Below are 24,097 nucleotides of genomic sequence, written 5' to 3'. Positions count from 1 at the left end.
AGGAACAGCCAGATGGAAAAGATGCATAAAGCAACGTATGTGGGGAGGGGTGTGTTCACATGTTCACCAAGCTGGAAGCTCTCGAACTCTGTACTTCAGGGATTTTATGGAAGATTTATCAGGTAGCCTTGATCTATCCATTAACTCCAGTTTTAGCCCTTCTCCCTTCTCAAAAAATGGGGGGAGGGTTGGGACTGAAAATTCCAAGCTTCTAATCATGACTTAGTCTTTCCAGTGACCAGTCCTTATCCAGGAGCCCACCCAGAGTTACCTCATTGGAGCAAAAGGCACTTCTATCACCCAGGAAATTACGACGGTTTCAGGAGCACTGTGTCAGAAATCAAGGTCAAAGAAGTAATAGAACAAAAGATGCTTCTAATACTCTTATCACCCAGGAAATTCCAAAGTTTTAGGAGCTCTGTGTCATGAACAGGATGAAGACTAAATAATGCCTATTTCTACTATAAATCACAGTATCACAAATGGTTACTGGATTTTATCAAATGCTTTTTCTGCATTTATTGATATGATCATACCAGCATGTTGTAATTTTTTCCCTGTTTGTGATTAATTTTTCATGTCATTATGGCCTTTTGTTCTATGGGAGCTTAATTTTTTTTCTGGCCAAATCTGCAGTCTTTTTTGCTATCTGACCTGGCCATCAACTAAGAAAGGCTTTCCCTTTTCCAGAGTTATAAATATATTGCCCTGTATTTTTCTTTTAGTACTTTTATGATTTTCATTTTATTAAATCCCTAATCCACCTAAAATTTGTTTTCATATATGACATGAGGACACATCAAACTTATTTTTTCTCTACCCAGGAAGGTGATTATTTTGGCAACATTTATTAAATAAATTATTTCTGTCAAGCAGAGAAAGACAACTATCATATGATTTCTCTCATCTATGGAACATAAGAACTAGAATGATCAGTAGGGGAAGAAAGGGATAAAGAAAGGGGGGGTAATCAGAAGGGGGAATGAAACATGAGAGACTATGGACTATGAGAAACAAACTGAGGGCTACAGAGGGGAGGGGGGTGGGGGAATGGGATAGACCGGTGATGGGTAGTAAGGAGGGCACATATTGCATGGTGCACTGGGTGTTATACACAACTAATGAATCATCGAGCCTTACATCGAAAACCGGGGATGTACTGTATGGTGACTAACATAATATAATAAAAAATCATTATTAAAATAAAAAAAAATAAAAATAAAAATAAAAATAAATAAATAAAGTATAAATAAATAAAAAAAAATAAATTATTTCTACCCTATCTTACTTAAATTGCCAATTTTATCATTTACCACTTTCCTATATTTGGGTCTATTTCTGGATTTCAAAAGTTCTGCTTACTGATCTGTCTATTCTAAATAACCATCTTGGTTTCATCATTGTAACTTTTAAAAAAAATGTGTTGGGGGTAGGTATCCTTTTATTAATTTTATATTTTCAAAATATTTTTAATTTTTTCATACATTTATTCTTCCAGATGAATTTCATTATCATTTATGTATCAAAATATTTAAGACTCCTTTGGAGACTTAATTGGAATTTAATTTAGTATACCTTTTATTTAGAGCATTGAGATCTTTGTTGAGATCTAATATTACTATCTTTTCTTACAGGAACTTGATATGTTTCTATTTACTTGGGTCTTCTTTGCATACTTGAATCTTTTGAACAAAAGGTTGTTTGACTCAGGAATTCTAAACTCAGTTGAGGTTGAAGGCAGCAATAGTTCACAGATATAAGAGCCAAGAACGAGTTCTACATATATGCCCAGATTAAATGAATTACTAGGGGATTGTCTTAGTCCATTCAGGCTGCTGTAACAAAATACCACACACTGGGTAGCTTATAAACAGCAGAAATTTATTGCTCACAGTCCTGGAGGCTGGAAGTCTAAGATTAGAGTACCAGCATGCTCAGATGAGGGCCATCTTCCTGGTCACAGACTTCTGTTCTCACATCCGTGGAGTTGGCTAGGGAGCTCTGTGGGATCTCATTTACAAGATACGAATCCTCTTCATGAGGCTTCACCCTCATGACCGAATCACTTCCAAAGGCTCTCCCTGCCAATACTATCACCTTTGGGGGTTAGTCTTTCAACATATGAATTTGGGGGGTGAGGGGCAGATGCAAGCATTCAAACAATAGTAGAGGTTTACTTTAGGCAACCTAAAGATCAACCTGAACAGTGCAAAAATCAGGAAGTAATGCTATAAAAAGATTAGTAGTAAATCAGTAGTAAATCAGAAACCAATTAGACATAAGACTACACACAACTAATTAGTTTAAATATAGGTACAAAAGAGCATGGGATGGTAATTTTTATAAAAGCAGGTAAAAAATATAAAAATAATCAATTTGGTATAATATTATGTAATGAGCTGCCAGATTATGAGAAGAAAAACAACGAGAAGTGGTGTGGACCTGAGGATGTAAAAGTGTTTTTCTTACATCAGTTGATTAATGTCTAATTAAAGATACTGATAATTAAGATAAATTTAAGAGTTTTTTTTTTAAAGTGTCAAAGCAATCATGAGTAGAATGCTTTTTGTGCTTTTTAATTAACATTTTTAAAAGCAAGGTATAATTTACATATAGTAAAATTCACCTTTTTTTAGCCCCTAGGTCTGTGAATTTTGAGAAATTCATTCATTTGTACAACACCCCAATAAAAATGTGAAATTCTTCTACCACCCACCAACTTTTTCCTATGTTCCTTTCTGGTCAGCTCCCTTCCATCCCTTTAGCCAGTACTGGCCTGTCTTACTCCTCTATAGTTTAGTCTTTTCCAGAATGCTGTGTAAATGGAATCAGACAGTGTAAATGTCCTCTGTTGAGTCTATCTTCTTTTACTTAATATAATGCATTTAGGAGTCATTCATATCAGTGGTTGTTCCTTTTAATTGCTGAGTAGAATTCCAGTTTATGGATGTGCCACATCTTGTTTACTCATTCTCTTATTGAAAATGGACATTGGGTTGTTTCCAGTTTTTGACAAATACAAATAAAGCCTCTCTATACAGAGAATTTCCTTATATTACCAAAAGGGGAAAAAGGAAACCATAATCCACAGAGCAAGAGATAAACAAAACAAACAAAAAAGAATATTTTACAGGAAATAGAAAGCATAAGATGACAAACATGAGATTCAAATGTTTGTAACAGAATTGTAACAATATTGTTAAACTTTGCATTAAATGACAGAGAATTAAAAGGGGAAGAATGGCTCTAAGCTTAGGCAACCAACTTTACTCTTTCTGAAATTTCTTGAAAGGTCCAAAGAACTATCAAGATAGAGAAAACCTGGAATCAGCCCTATTTGTTAAGGGAGCTATGCCATACATATCCCCTGTACTTGGCACATTTTCACATATCACATATTCACGTACATGTCACTCCACACTTACATCCCCAACCCATCCCCCTGCCCCAGAGGAACTTTTTTTACAGTATCACAGCATAATGTGGGTAAGGAGAAAAAAAAAAAAACAACAAAGACTGGTCTACAGTGGTGTACAGATACGATTTGACTAAAGGAACCTATCAGGAACACTCTTAGTTCTCTTTTAAGGATATTCAATGAGGGAAAGAAGCTGTTATAATTTAGGTAAGAAGAGACAAATCTATATAGGCCTCTTTTGTCACTGTTGAGCAATCCTCTTCAAGAAGACAGGTGTCAAGAAACCCATGGGCACATGGGGCCATGCCTGATATGAGCCTCCTCTTTGCACAGAGCCCCAGGAGGGACCTGGGCAGGCCAAATCACACAGCAAACTCTGAACTGTGGAATAGATGAAGCATTGTAATCCCTCAAGTGGTAAAACCATCAAAGGCTGGGATAATCCCAGCTAGTTTGTAGTTGAACTTTTGTAAGTTTACTTTATGGCTAGGAGGTAGTCAAATGAAAGAAAGTAGAGAGGGCTGTTCAAGCAAGGAGGGTTACCAAAGTAGACTCAGAAAGGGATGAGCTTTGAAAATCCTTAAAACATGCATCAGTAGAAAATAGAGAACTATGGGAAGATTTGGGAGTGTATTGTCAGAAAAGTGGTAGAGTGGCATGGTTATGTAGAATAGTGTTGTAATGCCAGTAATAGCTAGTTCTTCCCATGGTAATTATTGTAGGAATACTACTTAATCTCCACAACAGCCGTGATGTAGTTGTTATTGTTTGTCCTGTTTCATACCGGAAAAGTGATTGAGAGCAGGGCAATCAGGAAAGACCCAAGGGTAATAACCTGAGTTCTAGATGATGAACAAAGATGAACAAAGATGAAATGGGGAGCAGGAGGTCTAGGGTGACTCTGCTGGTGTCAAGGCTGCATGACTCAAAGAATAAAGTCTCCAGTCATCTAACTGAAATAGACGGATCTTTGTTTTTTCTCTTTACCTATACTATGCTCCGATACCATAAAAAATGTCCAATGAGGCAGGGCAGTAGGGTGGGGAGTGAAGTGTGTGTGATCCTGTCATCTGTGTAGCTCATCATAAAAATGTGTTGCCTTTTGATGGTACATGATTTTGTCTTCTCTTTGTGGTTCACAGCATAGAAGCAGAAGTTGGAACTATAACACTTTACATTGGAGCAAATGTAATTACTATAGGTCACTGCGTAAACTGTCTAATTCATTATATTGAAATAAAATATAACATGCTAATGTGGAAGACCAGGAAATATATTTTTCCACCAGCTTTAGAGTGATTTCTATTTTTAAATGCCAAAAAACAAAGAATCCTATATTTCTGGTTAGAAAAATGTTATTTTGCTATTAACATTTAGATTGCATTGTAAGGTACGTTAGGTTACTATATTTTATGAACAATATATTTTTTTATAAACATGGCATGCCTAAAATTTTAATGCTTTGGGGATAACTTGAAAGGCATGTTGAATTAGAAAAACTTATCTATTCTACTTCTGATTATGTTCAAATGTATGTGAAAAGAAAGTGGAACTTGGGTGAATTTTTAAAATGTAAAGATGATTTTACTGAAATACAATCCAAAATTTAGATTTTTCTTTTGTCCTAAAATTAAATCAGAGAAATAATATATTCACCTTTCTTCAGACTGCAGGAAGAAATGAGACGGAAAGATTTTCCATATCTTTGCATTGAATTGACTCCAACTAATTGTATTTTTTTAAAAGATTTATTTATTTATTTTAGAGAGTGAGACAGAGTGGGGAGGGGAATAGATGGAGAGGGAGAGAGAATCTTGAGCAGACTCTTTACCAGTGTGGAACCAATGTGGGGCTTGATCTCAGGACCCTGAGATCATGACCTGAGCTGAAAAGCAAGAGTAGGACATTTAACTGACTATGCCTCTCCAACTAATTGTATCTTGAAAAGAAAACTTCATTCATAAAATTTCTATATGTGGTGTTTGTGTATACACATATGTATATGAAAAAGGTATGTAAATCAGAAAGTTAGCTCCTCATATTTATAGATCTAATGCTTGCTTGTTATAATAAAGACCACTTATGTGGCCCTTGAAAAAAATTATTCCAGTTTGCACATCCCACACTTCCTCTAACTAGCTGTATGATCTTTTAAGCAAGCCACTTCATTCTGGTTCTTAGTTTTCTTAAAAGTGGAAAGAGCAGTTGGATCTAGAATTTACATTCAAGTCTTCTGGTTTTAAAGGTTTCTAAAACTATCTTTAAGAGAGGTTTTGTGTGACTCTGTGGGACTCCCCAATGTTGTTTTGTGGTACCAAAAAGCATTTGTGTTGACGATAATTGAAAATGAAGTGCTAGATTTGAGTCTCAGCTCCACCACTTATTAACTTAGTGGCAGTTAAGTTAGTTAACAATTCCCCAGGGTTTATTACGTACCAGGCACAGATTTAAGTGTTTTATAATCCTTTACTCCTCGCACAAGCCCTATATGCAAAATGCTCTAATTGTACCCATTTACAGGTAGAGGAATTTTGGCACCAAGAGGTTAAATTACGTCTGAGAGTTACTAAATACAAAGCCAGGGTTTGGGCATAGGTAGTCTGAGTCCAGAGCTGGACATATACTGCAGATCTCTTCATCTCTCAGAGATTACGTTTCTTTATCTGTAAAGTGAGGCCTGGGTTAGCTCTCCCTTCTTTGCTGGCTTGTGTTGAAGGTCCTGGAGTGTTGGCCTGAACCAGCAGCCTCAGTGCTACCTAGGGAACATGTGCAAATGCAAATTCTCAAGCCTGACCTGCTGAATCAGAAGGCCCAGCAATCTGTGTTTTAACAAGCCCTCCAGGTGACTTTGCTGCATGCTAACACCGGTGAACCACTGGAATAATATAAATGTTACCCTGTAATAAGTTATGTAAAAGAGGTATTTTTTTGTCATTATGAATACCCCCCATGTATATGTATTCATGTAGATCTGTCTAGCTGATTTTCATTGTTTGAATTAAATATTGATAAATATTTATCAATATATTTATATTATATTCATATAATATAAATATATTTATATAATTTATATATATTTATATTATATATTTATATAATTTATATATATAATTTATATATATTTATATAAATATAAATATATTTATATAATTTATATATATAATTTATATATATTTATATAATTATAAATATAAATACATAAAAGCATAGTTGCAACACTTGTAAAGAGTATAAAGAGTATAATAAGCCCACCTGAAGAATATAAAGAGAAACAGTAATAAGTATAAAGAGTAATAAACCCTCACCATCCAATGAATTACAAAAAAAGGTTTTTTGGATATTAGCCACATATCATGCTTCCTTCCTAGTAGTCTATCACTCCAGTCCTAGCTTGGATATAAAAATATTCTGAAATTAGTGTGTTTTATTTCCATTTTTTCCCTATGGTTTTACCATTTATACATGCGTACTTTAAAAACCTAATTCATTTAGTTTTGCAAGATTTTGAGTTTTCTCTAAAAGCATCATCTTGTGTGTGTATATCTCCAATGATTTTTTCTTATATGCTCAGCATTTTGTTAGTGGTATGTGTGCAAAGTTGCTGTACTCTGTGTTTGAATATATCATAATTTATTTCTCCATTTTCCTTTCAGTAGACATGGAATGGTTCCAGTTTTTACTGCTCAAACGCTGCTACTGTGAACATTCTTGTACCTGTTTCTCAGTACACTTATGCAAGAGTTTCTCTGGGACACTGGTTTTCAAGCTGTTTCACTGAGAATCCATGGGAAGAAATACACATTAATTATAACCCGGTTTTAGCTTCCTGGTTGTAGGATAGAAAAATACAATAGATTTCTGTATATTGACAAAAATTGGGTCCTGAAACCACCTAAACTCATTTGTTGGTTCTGGTCACTCTTTTGTAAATGCCTCAAGATTTTCTATGTAGATGATCGTGTTATTTTCTAATAACATGTTATTTTCTGTGTCATCCTTTCCAGTTAGTAAATGTTTTATTTCTTTTCTTGCCTTATTACACTAGCTAGAACCACTGTTAAAATGTGGAATAGAAGTGGAGAGCTGATATCCTCACCTTGTCCCCAGTATTAGGGAAGCACACTTAATATTTGACAGTTTGATATGATGTTAGCTGTAGGTGTGTTCATGTATGCTTCTTATCAGGCTGAAGATATTTTTAATTTGCTGACAGTTTTTTTTTTATCATTCATGGATATCAGATTTTATCAATGCTGTTTCTGTATCTACAGAGATGATCATACATTTTTTTTTTCATCTTAATGTGGTAGATTACGTTGACTTTTGAATGGCCCCCAGACTGGTAAGAATTATGTTGTTCAGTTTCAAATGTTTTGAGATTTTTAAATGTCTGTTACTGATTTTTAGTTTAATTCCATTGTATGATTTGAATCCTTTAGTTACCTGGGACATGTTCTGTTGCCTGATCCTTGTCATTTTAGGTCTTTCCCTATTGATTCATTTTTCTCCTGACTTTAGGTGATATTTTCACCCTTCTTTGCATGCCTGGTAATCTTGAACTGGATGTGAGACATTGTACATTTTATTCTGTTGGGAGTTTGAATCTTGTTCTGGGATGCAGTTAGGTTATGAGAAAACTTTTATTCTTTCCAGGTTTGCATTTGATCTTGGGTAGGCAGAACCAGCGCAGCCTTTACCTGAGGGCCAGGTGGGTTGCACTACCAAGGCTCTGCTCTTCCAGTGCTCAGAGCGGTAGCCACATAGCACAAGGTTTCTCTAGGCTGGTTGTAGAAAACACGAACTGTCCCCAGCCCTGTGTGAGGAGTGGGAACTGCTCTTTCTGTTCTTTTCTAGTGGTTCTTTTCCTTGGCCTTGGGTATTTTCTTTGCATGCATGGGCTGACCAGTACTCAGCTGTAGACTCGGGGGGAAACTCCTCTCTGATTCTCTGTCCTGCGTATCTTAGCCACCTGGACCTCCCTGAATTCTCAACTCTGTTTCCTCATCCTAGGGTGACCACCAGGCCCTGCTTGTGTTTCTCCTCCCTCTACTTTTGCCTGGAGACCTTCAGACAGTAACCAGAGGCAGTAGACTTAACCTCATCTGTTTCTGTCCTCTCAGGCATCCCTCTCCTGCACTACATGTTTGTGCCTGAAAACCATTAGTCATATTTTGCCTATTTTTTAGATCTCTAAGACGAGAGAGTTCATTTGCTCCCTGATGTGTTCTCTGGTTCACTATAGCCACAGTGGAAGTGAAAAACATACATAAAATATATATTTTATTTTTTTTAAAAAAGAAAAATGTTCCAAATTCATAATGATATTTCTAATTCACATAGATTAACCGAGATTTATTTATCATTTTTTTGATTTGTACTTGTCTTCTATGCTGAAATATCTTGGTTCCAAAGGCATTACTAAAAATTACTCATTTTTATATTTCTTTTCATTTTATTATCTTTTATTCTTTTGTTTATTTATTTTAGAGAGAGAGTGTGTCTGCACAATCAGGGGAGGGGCAGAGAGAGAGGAAGAGAATTTTAAGTAGATTCCACGCTGAGCGTGGAGCCCAACACAGCGCTCGATCTCACGACCCTGAGATTAGGACCCGAGCTGAAATCAAGAGTCGGAGGCTTACCTGACTGAACCACCCAGGCGCCCCTCATTTTATTCTTATAACAACCCTAAGAGGCAGGTAAAATACCAGTTCACAAATACCATTTCATTGATGAGGACATTGAAGCCTAAAGATTAAATGACTTGTGTGAGAGTCCAGCATGGTAGTTTTCTGGCCAAGCTGTGGGAAGGATCTTCAGTGGCCTGGTTTTAAGTAGGTTTCACCTTCAGGTCACTTTTCACCTACACACACATGCACGCGTGTGCACGCATGTGCTCAAGTGGGCACATACGTGCATGGCTTCCATTTTCTCATTTATGAAACAAGGAGATCTGACCAGATGGTTTCCCAGATTTCTTTAGCTTCTGGCCTTCTCCCTGGCTGTTTGCTTTTCTCATTCCCCCTTCCCTCCGGGCCACGTATACACACACTCTGTCTTCTCACTGTGCTGGCAGCAAGACGTGACTGTGGTGAATATAAGATGGAAAGGGCCGGGGTTCAGTCCTAAGACCCTCCTGGATGTGGTCCATGGTGGGGAGGCAACCAGTTAGGCTTGCCCCAGGACACGCCCTGCTGAGATGTAAGCCCAGGTCCCAACCTGCTACTCTTGTTTTCTCATTTTCAGCTTGATGTTTTCAAAGTAATAGGTTTTACAGCCTGTTGGGGGTCATTCCTTTTTTTTCCGTGAACTGTGTTTTGTCTCAAATTCATGTATGGATGGAGAAAATAGTCACTGACATTTTTGCCTATCATTTCAGGGTACTTGTTCTAGATTCCACGGTGATCTGTGGCTTTTATCTTCAGATTCTTGATTCCTCAGTTGTGATTTCCATCCATAAGTTAGCTGCAGTAAACTGGACGCAATCTTAGAGCTGATCATTTTTTATCTCAGTTCTATTTAGTTTGTATTTGGTAAGAATGCATACCAAGAAGAACCTGATTCCTACCTTACTTTTTAGGGTAAGGTGTTCGGAACTTAGTAGTAAGTCAGGTTTTTTGTTTTTTTTGTTTTTTTTTTTTTTTTAACTTCACCAATAAAACCCTCCTTAATTGCCCTCAGATTTTTTTTCTCTTATACTTTTTCTTAACAAGAAAGAGATCAGTGGAAAAGAATAGAAGCTGTAGGCATGAGTAATATTAGAATGTGTTTTAATGTACCCAGATTGAGAGTACTGTAGTGAGTACATGATTGAGGCATCTTTGTTATTCTGAATAAAACCCTGGTTCCTCAGCTAAATCACTGTTGAAATGCTAGAAGGGACGGCAAGAAAATGGTTAAAATATTAAAATATTCCCTTACTCCCATGCTGCTTCTTAGGGGAACTCCGTTCTCAGCTGCCTGCAGTAAAGCGGTTTTGCCGTCCTTAGGGACACCTGCACTACATTGCCCAGCAGCCTTTACCCTGGAAGGACTGCTGGGCTAGCTGGTTCTGCTTCTCCACATGCCTTCCTGATTCCCAGTCTTCACTGAATGACTTCCACTGGCTTATTGGTGAGGGTGAAAGTGTCCATCTTTGAGGACATGGGTGCCACCATGCTCAAAGTGGGGAGCTGGACCCAGCAAGAAAGGGAAAGGGGAGAAAGGGAAGGTGACTGCCATTTTTTCCAGTGTCCACCAGGTACTGGTCATGGTCCTAGGGATTCTGCATACATTCTCCTCTTTGTGCTTCACCAAACCTAATGAGGAATGTACGGTTGCCTCCACTTTTTCGATGGGGAAGCTGTGGGAGAAAGCTCCACACGTTTGTAGAATATAGACTTTTCTCCCATAATCGCAAATTTCCTTTTTTTCAGCTTTTCTCCTTTAAATATTCTATGTAAATTTAATTTCATATGAGTTTAAATGAGATGGTGTATAGTAATCACTTGGTAACAGTGAGACAGTCAGTAAACTATAGTTGAAATATCTGTGAAATATCTCTCCGGTTAAGGGTATTATTCAGTTCTGTCTATAAATAGCTATAATCCTTAAAATAGAGATTTCTTAAAGAATTACCAATGAGTTGGTCAATAAATCCTCTATTTTCCTCAGTAGTCTAGAAAATGGAGTTAAGAATCCCCAAAGAGCCTGATCCTGTGGAGTACTATGGGTGAGAAATGCAAGCTGCTGTCCTGGGTTGGTGGCCCCTGGCCGGGATGTTCTGAGTACAGAGGCGCCGTCATGGTCTTGTCCTAAAAAGATTAGTTTGCAACCTAAATAGAATGATCAGTATAAAACCACAGATTTTTACTTCTTGGGGTCAGACCTACTGTTGAATCTGATTCTCTGATCCTTATAGTAGACTGTAATTAAAGAGCTAAAGAAGAAAGTCCACTTGGCCTTTGAGGACATCATTGCATTAAATCCGGGGCAAAGATCAAAGGTGGGATGTGCCTTTTTTGTGTTTGGCTGAAAGTAGGTAGATCAAGATAATAATGAAAAAGATGAAGTTTGGTCATCTTTTTAATATTCTGAATAGTAAATAGTTCACATTGGGACCTTGGTCTGTGTTTGCTGGATCTTTCTTTTGTAGAGTCTACCAAATGACTAATAGGAAATGTCATGTTTTAGTTATTCTTCAGGGGGTTGTAATTTGAGGATTCATGAAAGAACCTAATTTATTAGAAAGATTAAATACTAGTAACACATAGACTTTTCACTGTTGAAACTGAGCCTCGTTTTGAGGCCTATTCGTGTATTCTGTTGTTTTCTTATTGCATAATCTTAACACCCAGCTTTCTTTTCACCTCTCTCATATAAGCCTGGTTTAAAAGAAAAGGCCAAATCAAAGATTTGGTAAAATGCAAACTATTTTACATTTGTAGACATACTGTCTTGTCTACTTGGCTCTGCAAAATTACACTTTCATGATATAAACAGTAAGCTGCTTAGGGAAAAATTCCAGCAATTCGTCTTTCCCAACCTTGCACATAGCAGCCAGCGAGGCAATTTATATTCAGCAACTCCCTGTTCTTGTTTAATTTCCTCAGACAAAACAAGAGATTGTGGTGGGCCTGCTAGGTCAAAACAGCACAACTTGTTTCTCCTGCTTTTTATCATCACTTCATGAATCAGAGGATGTTGGAGCCACAGGGACCCTTCGAGTTATCTGATCTGATGCCTAGTTTACAGATGGGGAACTGAGGCTCAGACTGAGAACTCATTCAAGGTCATGCGTGTGTAAGTGGTATAGTTGAGTCTTCAATACTGTTTTGTTTAACCCTCAGAGTTTCCCTTATTTTCCCTGTATCTGTCTTTCTCTGTAATAATTAGTCACATTCCAGGAAGAAAGCACCATCCACTGAGAGCTAGCTGTATGCCGGTCCTTCAAATAGCACCAGACTAGCAGACAACGTGATTACCAGTCACTGACCCATATAATAAAGCTTGTGTTTGGAAGCTGGATTTCCGTTTTATGAGCGAAATCTAAGGCAGACATCATACTGAGAATCTATGAGGCTCCCCTCTCTGTTTCCAGGCTGTTCCTTCACCGTTCCGGAGCAGCCTTGTAAAATGTGATGAAGCCATCATCATCACCAGCGTTAGGAACAGCTTTGCTACTTATAAAGCTGGATTACTTGGGCCAAGGTGTTTACCCCTTCTGAATCTGTTTCCTAATTAAATAATGTGGTGCGTGGCATGCACTTCTTATAGTTACTGTATTACTTATGGAAGTGAAACCATAAAATACAATGGAAATGAGGGGTAATAGAGGGTGGGAGAGTGAGGGTAAGGTTCAAAAGTGCATCGTTGGAATGAAGAGATGACAGCTCTGAGTGATTGGGAATCTTGTTGGTACTTCTGCCCGAAGACGTGAAACTGATGAATGTCCTCTACCAGGTGACTTTACTCCAGTGAAAGGCATTTTTGAAGGGTTGTGCTTCCCATGGGACTCTCCTTGAAAGCTTGATTGGGAAAGGTAGATTCTCTCTTGTATAATAAGCAAAAAGTGGCAGGAGAGGTGATTTTGATATCTCTTTCATTAGTGGTGGGGAACCACAGCTGCTGCTTCTCAGGAAAACAGAAGTAAGTATCTTAAGTTTTGGGGAAGAAGTGGTGAATAACTGAATCGATTGGTAGATTCTATAAAAGTCACCGTTGTGCCTTGAGCGTGTTCTTTGGGTCTAATCCAGTGCCTTGAAATGTGAAAGGCAGAAAAATAATGTGCAACCAGAAAAAATAATGTTCCCCATCTGTAAAATAATGTAACAACATTGTGAGGAGTTTACCTTCCGATTGGGGGCGGATGACAATCAAGATTATCTGAGATTAAAACCCAAACTGTGTTGGAAGGAAATGATGTCAGATGTCAGAAGAAACAGATTCATGCAGGGTGATAGGGAGTCTGTAGTTATTTGTTGAGTGGAATTGTGAATGTGAGCTTTGGATTGTTACATAGCAAAAGATAAGCTGTTGTTACAAGTGGGGATAAACTGTGGGTTGAGCACAGAATTTAGGGGCACTGTGAGAGTCTTGACTGGAGCAGAGGGTAGAATTTGGCAGATATTGGAGGCTAAGGTGGGTAATTAAGGCTAGGATAATTTTGGAGGATTTAGGAATCAAGGTGTTAAGGAAACATTGGTTTACAGTGTGTGTGTATGTGTGTGTGTGTGTGTGTGTGTGTGTGTGTGTGTGTGTGTGTTTACAACAGTCCTTGGTAGGTGTTTGTGCTAGGTGTTGCCTTTGAGAGTTTCTGCCTACTTTCCTGATGACAAGAACGAGGAAGAGCTGGAGCTTGGTCATTACACAACACATTGTGACACAGCAACCTCATTACTTCCTGTTTCCATCTGTGAGCAGGGCCGCTGGAAGGAACAGGCTCAGTGGGACTCAGTGAATGGGGACTAGGGGGAGTCAAGGATATGAGATGTACGTTCTGTACGGAAAACCAGACATACACTTAGTGGACAAAGCATTGAGTCACCTGACTCTCGGATGAAGGAGGAGAACTTCAGTGGAATAGCAGCCATGGCCCAGTAGCCCCTAAAGAGGTATAGGAGTCAATGGGGAACTAACTGCTACATCTCAATCCGGTGTAGTTTCTCCAAACCCACTTCATGAGCCCAACCTTGTTCTGAATTCATAGTCTAGTCCAAAAGCTCAATAGTACATTAATTTCAACATAATTTGTCTGAGACTACAGAAGAACACTCTTTGGGTGAGTCCCTTCAAAAAGAGAGGCCACTTGAAAAAGATGTGGCCGGAGATATGCTCCTTCCATTCATGGATAGACCATGAGGTGAGGGAAAGCCTCAGTCAAGCTGCAGACATAGGGTGCATTGCAGGTTCGAGAAAGAGCAGTGAGTACCCACAGTTTGCAGTGCGGGGACAACTTTCTTTGCTTTTTAAAGACCTTTGTGGGATCTGGCAGATGGATTGAATGACCATCCTTGTGTGCTCATTAGAGCTGCAGGGATGGGGAACATCTTGGTTCCTTGAATCATCAGGTAAATGGCTAGAACTGAATCTCTGAGGTGGTTCTTTCTTCCTGGAAGGATGCACATCCCTTACCAAGAGAGTGAGGGTAACAACTAGACCTACTTTAAAAAAAAAAAAAAACAGTTTTATTGAACTCTAATTTATGTACTATAAAATCCCCCCTCTTTCAAGTATATAGTTCAATGAATGTTAGTAAATTCACAGAGTTGTGTAACCATCCCCTCAATCCAGTTTGAGGGTGTTTCCACCTCCCTGAAAACCTCCCTCATGCCTGTTGTGTTCATTCGCTCTTCCCTCTTCTCCCCTGCCCAGGCAACCAGTAATCGGCGGTACTATCTCTAGTAGATTTGCCTATTCTGGACATTGCAAATAAATGGAAGCCTAAAATCGGCATTTCACATATGGCCGCCATTCAGCATAATGTCTTTGAAGTTCTGCTGTGTTGTAGCATGTGTCTGTGTTTACTCCTTTTTGTTGCTGAGTAGTGTTCCATCTTATGGAAATATCCTAGTTAACATATCTATTCATCAGTTCATCAATTCATCAATTGATGAATTGTTTCCACTTTTTGGCTATTGCACATAATGTTGCTATATTGGTTTCCTATGACTGTTTTCACAAATTACTACAAACTGTGGCATAAAACAACAGGAATGTATGCTTTTATGTTTCTGAAGACCAGAGTCTAAGGTGAAGATTTTGCTCCTTCTAGAGGCTCTGGGGAGATTCCATTCCTTGCTGCCTCCTCCGGTGGTAATGCCAATCCCTGATGCAACCTTTTCCTCCATCTCCAAGTTGCCTTCCCTTCTGTGCATTTCCCCAAACTCCCTTTGGCCCTCTCTCGTCAGGACACACATGATTGCCTTTAGGGCCCACCCTGATAATCCAGAAAAATCTCTTCCTCTTAAGCTCCTTAACTTAGTCAAATGTTTGGCCACACACGGGAGTATTCACAGGTTCCAGAAATTTGATGTGGCTGTCTTTTGGGGGGCTATGTTTCTGCCTACCACAGCAGTTGTGAGTATTCACATAAAGTCACTGCACAGACGTGTTTTCATTTCTCTTCATAGGTAAATGGGAATGTCATTGCTGGGCCATGGTGGAAATTTATGGTTAGCTTTCTAAGAAACTGTCCACCTGTTTTCTGAAGAGGCTGGGCCATTTTACATTCCTGCTCACGATGTCTGAGGGCTCTAGTCTCTCCACATTCTTACCGGTTGTCTGCCTTTTTGAAACTAGAGCCATTCTAGTGGGTGTGAAGTGGTATCTCATTGTGGTTTTAGTTTGCATTTCCCTGATGACTAATGATGGTGTGTATCTTTTCATGTGTCTTAGCCAGCATATGATTCTTGGTAAAATGTCTCTTCAGAGCTCTTATCCATCTTAAAATTGGGTTGTCATCTTTTTGAATTATAAGACTTAGCCTATTTTTCACAATCTGGCCCAGTCACTGCCGGTCCTAAGGATGTGGTGACTGAGGTGACCTTGATGTGGAGGTGCTGGGGCCATCCAGGTCCCCAGGATGCCTGGAACAGGGGCAAGGCAGCCATGTCTGCAGCACACCCTGTGTCAGTCCGTTCCTCGTGGGTAGATGGGACTCACAGTGGCCTTTTGACTCCCAATTACTGTGTCAGGGAAGTGAGGAGGTGGCTTGTTCTATGTCTTAGAGGTTATAAGCTCAGCGGTGTTATAGGCTGGCTGTTGTCTGATGAATAAGGGAACTGACTTAAAGAACCCCACAGCATATTCTCATTGTAGCCTGGTTTCTTTCTTTTTCTTCTTTCTTTTTTTTTTTTTTTTAAAGATTTATTTATTTATTTTAGAGAGAGTGTGAGTGAGAGCATGAGCAGGGGGAGGGGCAGAGTGAGAGAGAGAATCCTGGAGCAGACTCCCCACTGAGTGCAGAGCCTGATGCCAGGCTCAATCCCAGGACCCCGAGATCATGACCTGAGCCAAAGGCAGACGCTTAACCGACTGAACCACCCAGGCGCCCCTAGCCTGTTTTTTTTTTCTTTCAGAACTCTTGCCACAATTTAAATTAAGTAGTTGTTTCTGTAATATTATACATTTAATGTCTTCCTCCCTCTCCTAGATGATTAAATACCCCTGGGACAGGACCACATCTGTGTGTTTTGTCACTGTCACTGGTCTCCAACACAATATGCAAGGGGCAACCAACCAATTTTTGTTGGATGGAAGAATGACTGGAACATACCAGTCATGGGGGTTGTGGAGGATGTCCTCTGCCTTGCAGTGGGTGATTCACACAAAAGCATGGAATAGAGGGTTATTTGTTAAATAAGTAATTCATTAGCCACTGCGTGTGCTGCTTACTGACTTGTATTTTAACCACCACTGATGCCATTTCTCCCCTGTGTTTCTCCTTTCCAGCGATCTATAACTACAATGCCTCTCAAGATGTGGAGCTCTCCTTGCAGATTGGAGACACGGTTCACATCCTGGAGATGTATGAGGGTAAGTCTGGATGGCCTTCAGCCAGACGGGGAAAGGGGTAAACGGTGGGAGTTACTTATTAATAAGGCACTTACAGCAAACATCAACATGCTTTACTTCCTGAAGCGGTGCTAGTAAAAATCCAGGAAGTACTTTAGGTTATACAGTTTCGTACCGAGGGTGATTTCAAAACAGCCCGTTGAGTACATGAGTGCAAACATGCCCAGACACCAGATTCTCAAAGTATGTGAATTGTTGAAGCCCAGGCACTGGATGCAGAAGGATCTGCCACAGTGCTGGCCCGGGAGGAGCCATGTGGGCCCCCAGATTGGCTGTCGTGCCAAGGAGGCACTGCTGATTAAGTGGCTCTTTCTACTCAGCACTAAATGTTGCCAGATTGGGGGAAAAATGAGGGAGAGACCTACTGGTGTTGCTGAGATTCTTTCACAGAATTAGGTCAGGGCTACAGCAGATCCAGAAAGCCCACTAGTATATTTCTTGCAACTAGCTCGGGCCGGGGAGGTGGTTCCAGTTAACCTGTTAGTGGGCTGTAGGGTAGGACTCAGGACTCCTGATTGTCTGAGAGGCATACGTCATGTCTGCTCCCACCACCTCCCACCCCATCCCAAGTTTTTAGCTCCAACTCAAACTCTCAGATTCCTAGCAGGACTCCTCTACATGCCCACATTTCTGACTCAGATCCCCAGACTACAGCAAACATGTATCCAGGCCACGGAAGTCGAGGATCAAAGCAAAGACCAATTTTTAGGGCCCATTTATTCTCTCTGAAGATTGAGACAGAAATGCAGTGGGAAGCTAGGCAGACTTTTCTCAGAGAGTGAGGCTTGTTAGAATCAGGATCTCTAGATTTTTAGGATCTGCACTCCCCCTGACCCATGTAAATGCTCGTGACGTAGAATGGCAGAGGTGGTCATCAAGAACCTCTCGTGGATTCCTAGGATGGGGAATGTGAAGCTGGTCGGAAAGGAAGCAGGGTTTGGCTATAGAAAAGCTAAGTCATTCTATTCTGCCCAGTTGCACAGAACACTCTGTTATTTCTGCTGCCTCCCTTTATTTTTTAGGCAGAGGGCAGGTGTTTGCTTCTCCCTTCCACACAAATTAAAGTACAATCATGCAGCTCCTAGGGGAAAGGAGAAGAGAAAGAGGTTTGTGTGGGCTCTTCCCACTCCACTCTCTCTTTTCTGTTTTCATCCTCATCGTCTCAGGTCCAACCCAACAACAATTCCATGTAGTCCCTAAGTCTCTGAGACACAAGGGACAATGTACTATCATCTTATCTCAGGACTCCTTTGCTTATTGAAATCATGGTTCCCTCAAACCTTACTAAGTCATACCTCTTTGTCAAGGGCCAGATTAATCTGTTCTATCTAGTGGGCACACGTTTTTGCCCTGTACAGGTGAAAGGTGTATGTTCGGTTTCTGTAACTCTTCCATATGGGCTCGAAAAGAATGTATATTAGGATCATGGGGTGAGAGTTCTATAGATGACAATTAGATTCTGATTTCCCTGTCATTTTTTATTTCAAATTTGCTATATGTTAATGTTTTTCTTCATATTCCGTCACTGAGAGAACCGTGTTAAATCTTCCACCATGCTTGCAGTTTATGTCCGTGATCTACAGTGATGTCAATTTTTTGCTTTATGTATTCTCAGACCTTTTTTTAGGTACATACAACTTTAACTTTAGAATTGTTATATTAAGCAATTTGAGCTTTTAATTCCTGTTTATTAAATCTTTTACCAATGTTTTTGTCTGTACTAATGCTTTTTTGCCTTAGTCTGGTTTGTCTGAAATTACGGCCAACTCATTGGCAGTCCAGGACTCCAGTTTTTGTTCTCCTGGACCCATGAGGCCATCAGAAATGCTGCTCAGGCATTCAGGACACTTTTCTTAATTGGACAAGTGCCCCAAGAAGAGAGCAGCCTCAGACGCTGGTCTCATCTTTCTGAGTTTTGGTCTTTTTCAGATCTTGACCTCATAATTCCCACTTTATCATGTTAGATTTTCAGTTTGTGTGCATATGTGTGTGTTGTCAAGCTTTTCTAAGTGTATTAGTGGAGTGTAGGAGGGAAGAGTGGAGAATTGATTGGAAATAAAGTAGGTGATGTCTTTTGAATACATTTTCAAGATTCTTTTTTCATCTCTATGTGACCCCAACATATTTTTCGAAGTAGCTAATTGAAGCACTTTGTCCTCCTAGGATTCATATTAACAAGCATTTATTATTTGCATCCTCTCTGTACTTTACTGAGTAGTCTCCCAGTTGACCAGTGAACATTCCTAAAGGTAGCACTCCTCTGGAGCAAGCCGAGGGGTCACTGAGCTTGGTTGAATATAAATGTAATCAGAGACGCACAAACACATCCATTCCAAGTACCTTCCGGAGCTTGAGTCCAAAAGCCACAGTGCTTCTAGCGTTTTGCAGCTCATAAAGTGGTGTGCTTGCCGGTGCTGGCCCTGCTGATAGACAATCACACAAAAACCTGCCACTTTATCAATGTCGCATCTTGAATATGATGATCCTGGTGCTCCAGTCCTGACAGCAGGAAGCTGGTGTGCCTGGGAATTGTTACCATAAAATACTTGGTGTGCCATAGGACTCTTTCATGTCGAAAAAGGATGTCCTTGCCCATTCGGCAAAACTGCCACGTGTCAAGGTATGAATGGGCAAACTTAGAACATGAGCTGACGGAGTTCATTTACCACCACCAAGTGGCCTGTCAGTTTTACAAAGACTCTTATATTGGATTAAGCTTTTATATAGTGCTTATTTTATGGGATTAATTTTTTTTAATAGTGCCTGTCTTGCCAGATGCAGTGATAGGTTCTTATATCTCCTAAGTACTTTGAGTTCTTGGCTGGGTTCTCAGAGTCCTTTATTATTTTAGGCAATGCAGGACTAAGTGAGGGCAGCAATACTTTGCAAACATTAAACACGGTGGAAATGCTGAGTAATAACTTGAGTTCTCTCCCTCCTTCCCCATCTCCTCTTTCCTTTAAAAAAATACAAATAAACAGAATGGAAACACCCAAAGTACTGCCAGATGGAATTTAAAGCTAATGCTGGCACTATTTCATGGCCTTAGGGGTTTTGTGTCTTCCAGCTTCCTGTCCGATTTGGCTCCCGGGGCTCCCCACTGCGCGCTCTGCCCGGCCGCCTTTGCGATATTCACATACCAGACCGTGTGTGCTTTTTCCGGTGTGGACAGCAGTCTACCTTTCTGGAGCCCAGATACGGAAAATTCTTGTCTGCCCACAACCCGCCACAGAATACCACTTAGGACTCTTCCTTTTGCTGTTTCCTGCCCTGTGGTCGAATGAATAATTATGAAAGTGGTAGCTCCTTGAAGGCAAAGCCCGCTCCCCTTTCATTTCAGGGCCGGTGCTTAGCATAGCACCTGGCATAGAGTAGGTGTTCTGCAGAAGTCTGCTAAATGAGTGAAGATAAAACACGAGACCAAGGCAAGCCCTCTGGAGCAAGGCAAGCTAGTGTGGCGAGTAAGAGGGGTAGGGGGTCACCTTCATAAAACCCCAGATATAATAGGCAGAGCTGTTCTTCTCCTTCCATGAGGGAAATACGGGAGGTGCCAACATTTCCCCGCCCTTGCAGACTGCAGAAGGATTTGGTTATTACACGAGTTTTCTGCTTTTGTTTTTAATAACAGCTTTATTGAGCTCTGTTTCAAATACTGTGCAATTTACCCATTTAAAGCATACAATTCAATGGTTATTTACAAAGTGCGCCATTCACAGAGTTGGGCAGTCATCATCACCATCTACTTTCAGAACATTTTCATTATCCCAGAAAGAAACCCTGTACCCATTTGGTGGTCATTATCCCCCAGCCCTGAGCAACCACCAACCTAATTTCTGTCTCTGTAGATTTGCCTAGTCTAGACATTTCATGTAAATGGGATCATATAATATGTGGTCCTCTGTGACTAGCTGCTTTTTCTACTTAATGTAGTGTTTCCGAGGTTCATCATCATTATAGCATGTATCGGTACTTCCTGTCTTTATGGCTGAATAAAATTCGTTGTATGCATGTATCACATTTTACTTATCCATGCACCAGGTGATGGACATTTGGGTTATTTACACGTTTAGCCTATTCTGAATAATGCTGCCATAAACATTTATGTACAAGTTTCTGTGTGAACATGTGTTTTCAGTTCTCTTAGGTACGTTCCTAGGAGTGGAATTGCTTTTATGTTTAAACTTTTGGGAACTGCCAGACTGATTACTTGAGTTTTGCTCCAAAATAGCCCAAATGCTGTCACTTATCACTCATGTCTTTCTGTCACCTTGCCCCTGACCTTCATTTGTTACTAAAAATAGGGGCAGGGAAGTAGAATTGACTGCGAAGCTATAATACCGCTCACCTTTCACAGCCTTGCTTCTTTAACCAGACAAGGGATTTGGTAGTGAGACAGCTGTTCTCCATCTAGAATGTTCTTTCCCACCCCAGATCCATGGGCATGGCTGAAAAATCACTGCTACCTGGAGATTCTAGTTGTGGTCATTTATTCATTCAAAAATACTTGTTGAGCAAGTATTGTGCTCTTATTATGTGCCAGGTACATTTATTGAGCCCAAGAGATGTTCTAGGCACTGAGGTCACCTGAGTGACAAAACAGCAAGGTTCGTGTTCTTGTAGGGTTTCCATTAGAGGAGACAAAAACAAGTGAACAAAGTAAGTAAACAAAACAGTTCAGAGACTTAAAAGTGCAACGAGGAAGAAAGGCTGGTATTACCAGGACCAGAAAAAGATGCGAGTGATGGACAGGGAGAGGAGGGAAAAGGCAGAGGGCTACTTCAGATCAGATGGTTTTGTCCCTATCGAGGGTGACCGTCCTGGGCAGGACAGTTAAACTCTTTATATCGTCGTCATTGCATCTGAAATTGCATCTGAAATTTTGAATCGAAAGTGATTGATTGAAAGTGCTCTGAAAAACAAGGTTACAGCGTTCCTTTTGCCATTACGCTCTCCTCTCCTGTGATTAACCAGATTCCAATCATAAGTGATTTAATGCCCAGGGTCTGTTGTTCCACCAGTGGGTACTGGTTTCCTGCGTTTGATTCATATCCATTGGTAACTCGTTTTCAGCTCCATAAACCACTCACAAGCTCAAGAGAGAGGGTGGCTGGTGTTAACAGTGATTTCTGGGGGTAAGCATAACACAATTGGCCATAACAAAATGAGATAATGTCTCAAAGGCGTTCCAGGCTCTACAGAAGCAGGCACCGCATAAAGCTTTGTACAGTTTTAGTGTAATATGTAAGGACCCAAAGGATAGCACAAATCATGGCATTGGAACCAGACGAAACAGGCAGTCCTGAAAAGCTGAAATAAAAAGAAGCATTTGTGTATATACAGGAGATCCCTAATATACCCGTGTTATTTCTTCTATATAGAATGAGGCCAGTTTTAAAATGCACCTTAACCAAGAAATCCATTCCCTTATAATAAAGGGAATTAATACGGATTGTGACTTGAGCTGTACATATCTTGAATCTTATCTTTATAAAGCAGGCTTTATTTTGAGGTATAGAGGGCAGTCTTATGGCAGAGCGGTAGAGTTACATGGCACTGAATTTTGTCTCCTTGGTTGACAAAACTTTGTAACAGAAGCATGAAAAAGAAGACAGTGCTTTTGAAATTGTTTCAAGCGGAGGCTTAATCATCTCTCCAAGATATGCTGATTGGACCATCTGACACAGTAAGGTCTTACTGAACTCTTTCAGAACGTCTGAGTCAAGAAGATGGATTGTCACGTCCTACGGACCTGTACGAACAACAGTTAGATCGTACCTTGATCGTACCTCTTTTCTTTGCCCTCTCTATTTGGTCAGCCGTACCCAATGGTCATAGACAAATGAGAAACAAAGAAAATTGGAGCTAATTTTTAAAAATCAGTTCTTAACAGCATGTATAAAGTTTTACTGGGTGTAAGCTGAGATATGGCATTTGATGTGTTTGTAACTTTCATTTACTTTTGTTACCCCGTTGTAATTGAGAATCCATAGTCACCATGTTCTAGTTATAAAAACAACTACCTTTCACGAACATCAGTGGCAGTGAGCCCAACAGCTTGGATTTTGTGATAAGGACTGCGTGCGAACATTCTGGCACCAGCCTGGAAAGCAAATGAGGCCGTGTGGCATTTTGTTGAGTGTGCCGGCCACTTCCCACATCTGTTTGACCTTTACCTTAAGCACTGCATGTCAGCTACTACTACTGGGGACATCTGTTCCCGAGATGTGTTTTTCAAAAGATGAGTGTGGCGGCAGGAGTATGTTTACAGAAAAACTAATTAAAAAGTAGAGCTGGTGAGAAGTCTCCTCTCAGATTTAATCTTACCAAAAGGAGAATGCCTTTTCTTGTTCTTCCTTTTGAGATATGTATGAATGTGCTTCTAAAATGCCATCTTTAAAATGTCTGTTCTTTGTATATTAGGCATACATGGGATCTTCTAGATTTGGGGTCAGAATTTTTTTCTGAGTGGTGCCTTCATTCAGTTACTTTGTCGGGAACTGGCGCTTGGAGTTGGCCCATTTGAACGGCTGCCCACGCACCAGAGGAGGCAAACTCAGCCTGAAAGCACAGACGTTTCGGGGGATGCTCTGGAGGAATGTTCTCATGAGTTTTTGGTGTCGCATAAATTTTGGTCTCCAAGGAATCCTGGTGGGATCAAGGGGTCAAGAAGGTGGCAAAGTGGTGGGCAGGACCCTTCCATCCCACACATATACATAACCACTCATTGCTCCCTTCACAGCTCTGAATGTGGGGCCTTTCACATTATTTGGTGTATAACTTACCAAAAATGTGTTGGGTGTCTTATCTCCATTGGGAAACGTGGCACATCAAATCATTGTGGGGCTAGGTACGACTCAGTGAAGAATTAGTGTAAAGAGAAAGTCCTAGACAGAAGTCTAAGATTGAGGGCAAATAGGAATAGGATTTTTCTCCTTTTGCTTATATCTAGAGAGAGAAGATTAATGTATGCCTTTACTTTGCTCATAGTAATATGAGAGCAATTTATGATCTCAGAAAGCGTCTAAGGGGACGTGGGCATCATAAGTACCCACTCTGTGCTGGAGTGCCCCGTTTTATTCAACCCAAGGAAGCAAATCATTCAATGGAAACCATCATAGAAAACACGCT

General features: G+C 40.1%; 1 protein-coding gene across 3 annotated transcripts in view; it reads left to right on the top strand.

The window, feature by feature from the left end:
• The window catches only part of DOCK5 (dedicator of cytokinesis 5), a 211,381-nt gene that overhangs the window by 40,352 nt on the left and 146,932 nt on the right, over positions 1-24,097 (top strand). For all 3 annotated transcript variants that reach the window (XM_087866608.1, XM_045774032.2, XM_045774031.2), the window contains exon 2: positions 16,847-16,930. In XM_087866608.1, coding sequence (XP_087722734.1) covers positions 16,847-16,930 — 84 coding nt within the window. The remainder of the gene's footprint in view (positions 1-16,846; positions 16,931-24,097) is intronic.

Source organism: Ursus americanus, chromosome 13, assembly GCF_024610735.1.
Source record: "Ursus americanus isolate L20-20 chromosome 13, mUrsAme1.1.p, whole genome shotgun sequence".
Classification (NCBI taxonomy): domain Eukaryota; kingdom Metazoa; phylum Chordata; class Mammalia; order Carnivora; family Ursidae; genus Ursus; species Ursus americanus.
The sequence above is the reverse complement of the archived record's forward strand: the minus strand, read 5'-3'. Positions and strand labels throughout refer to the sequence as shown.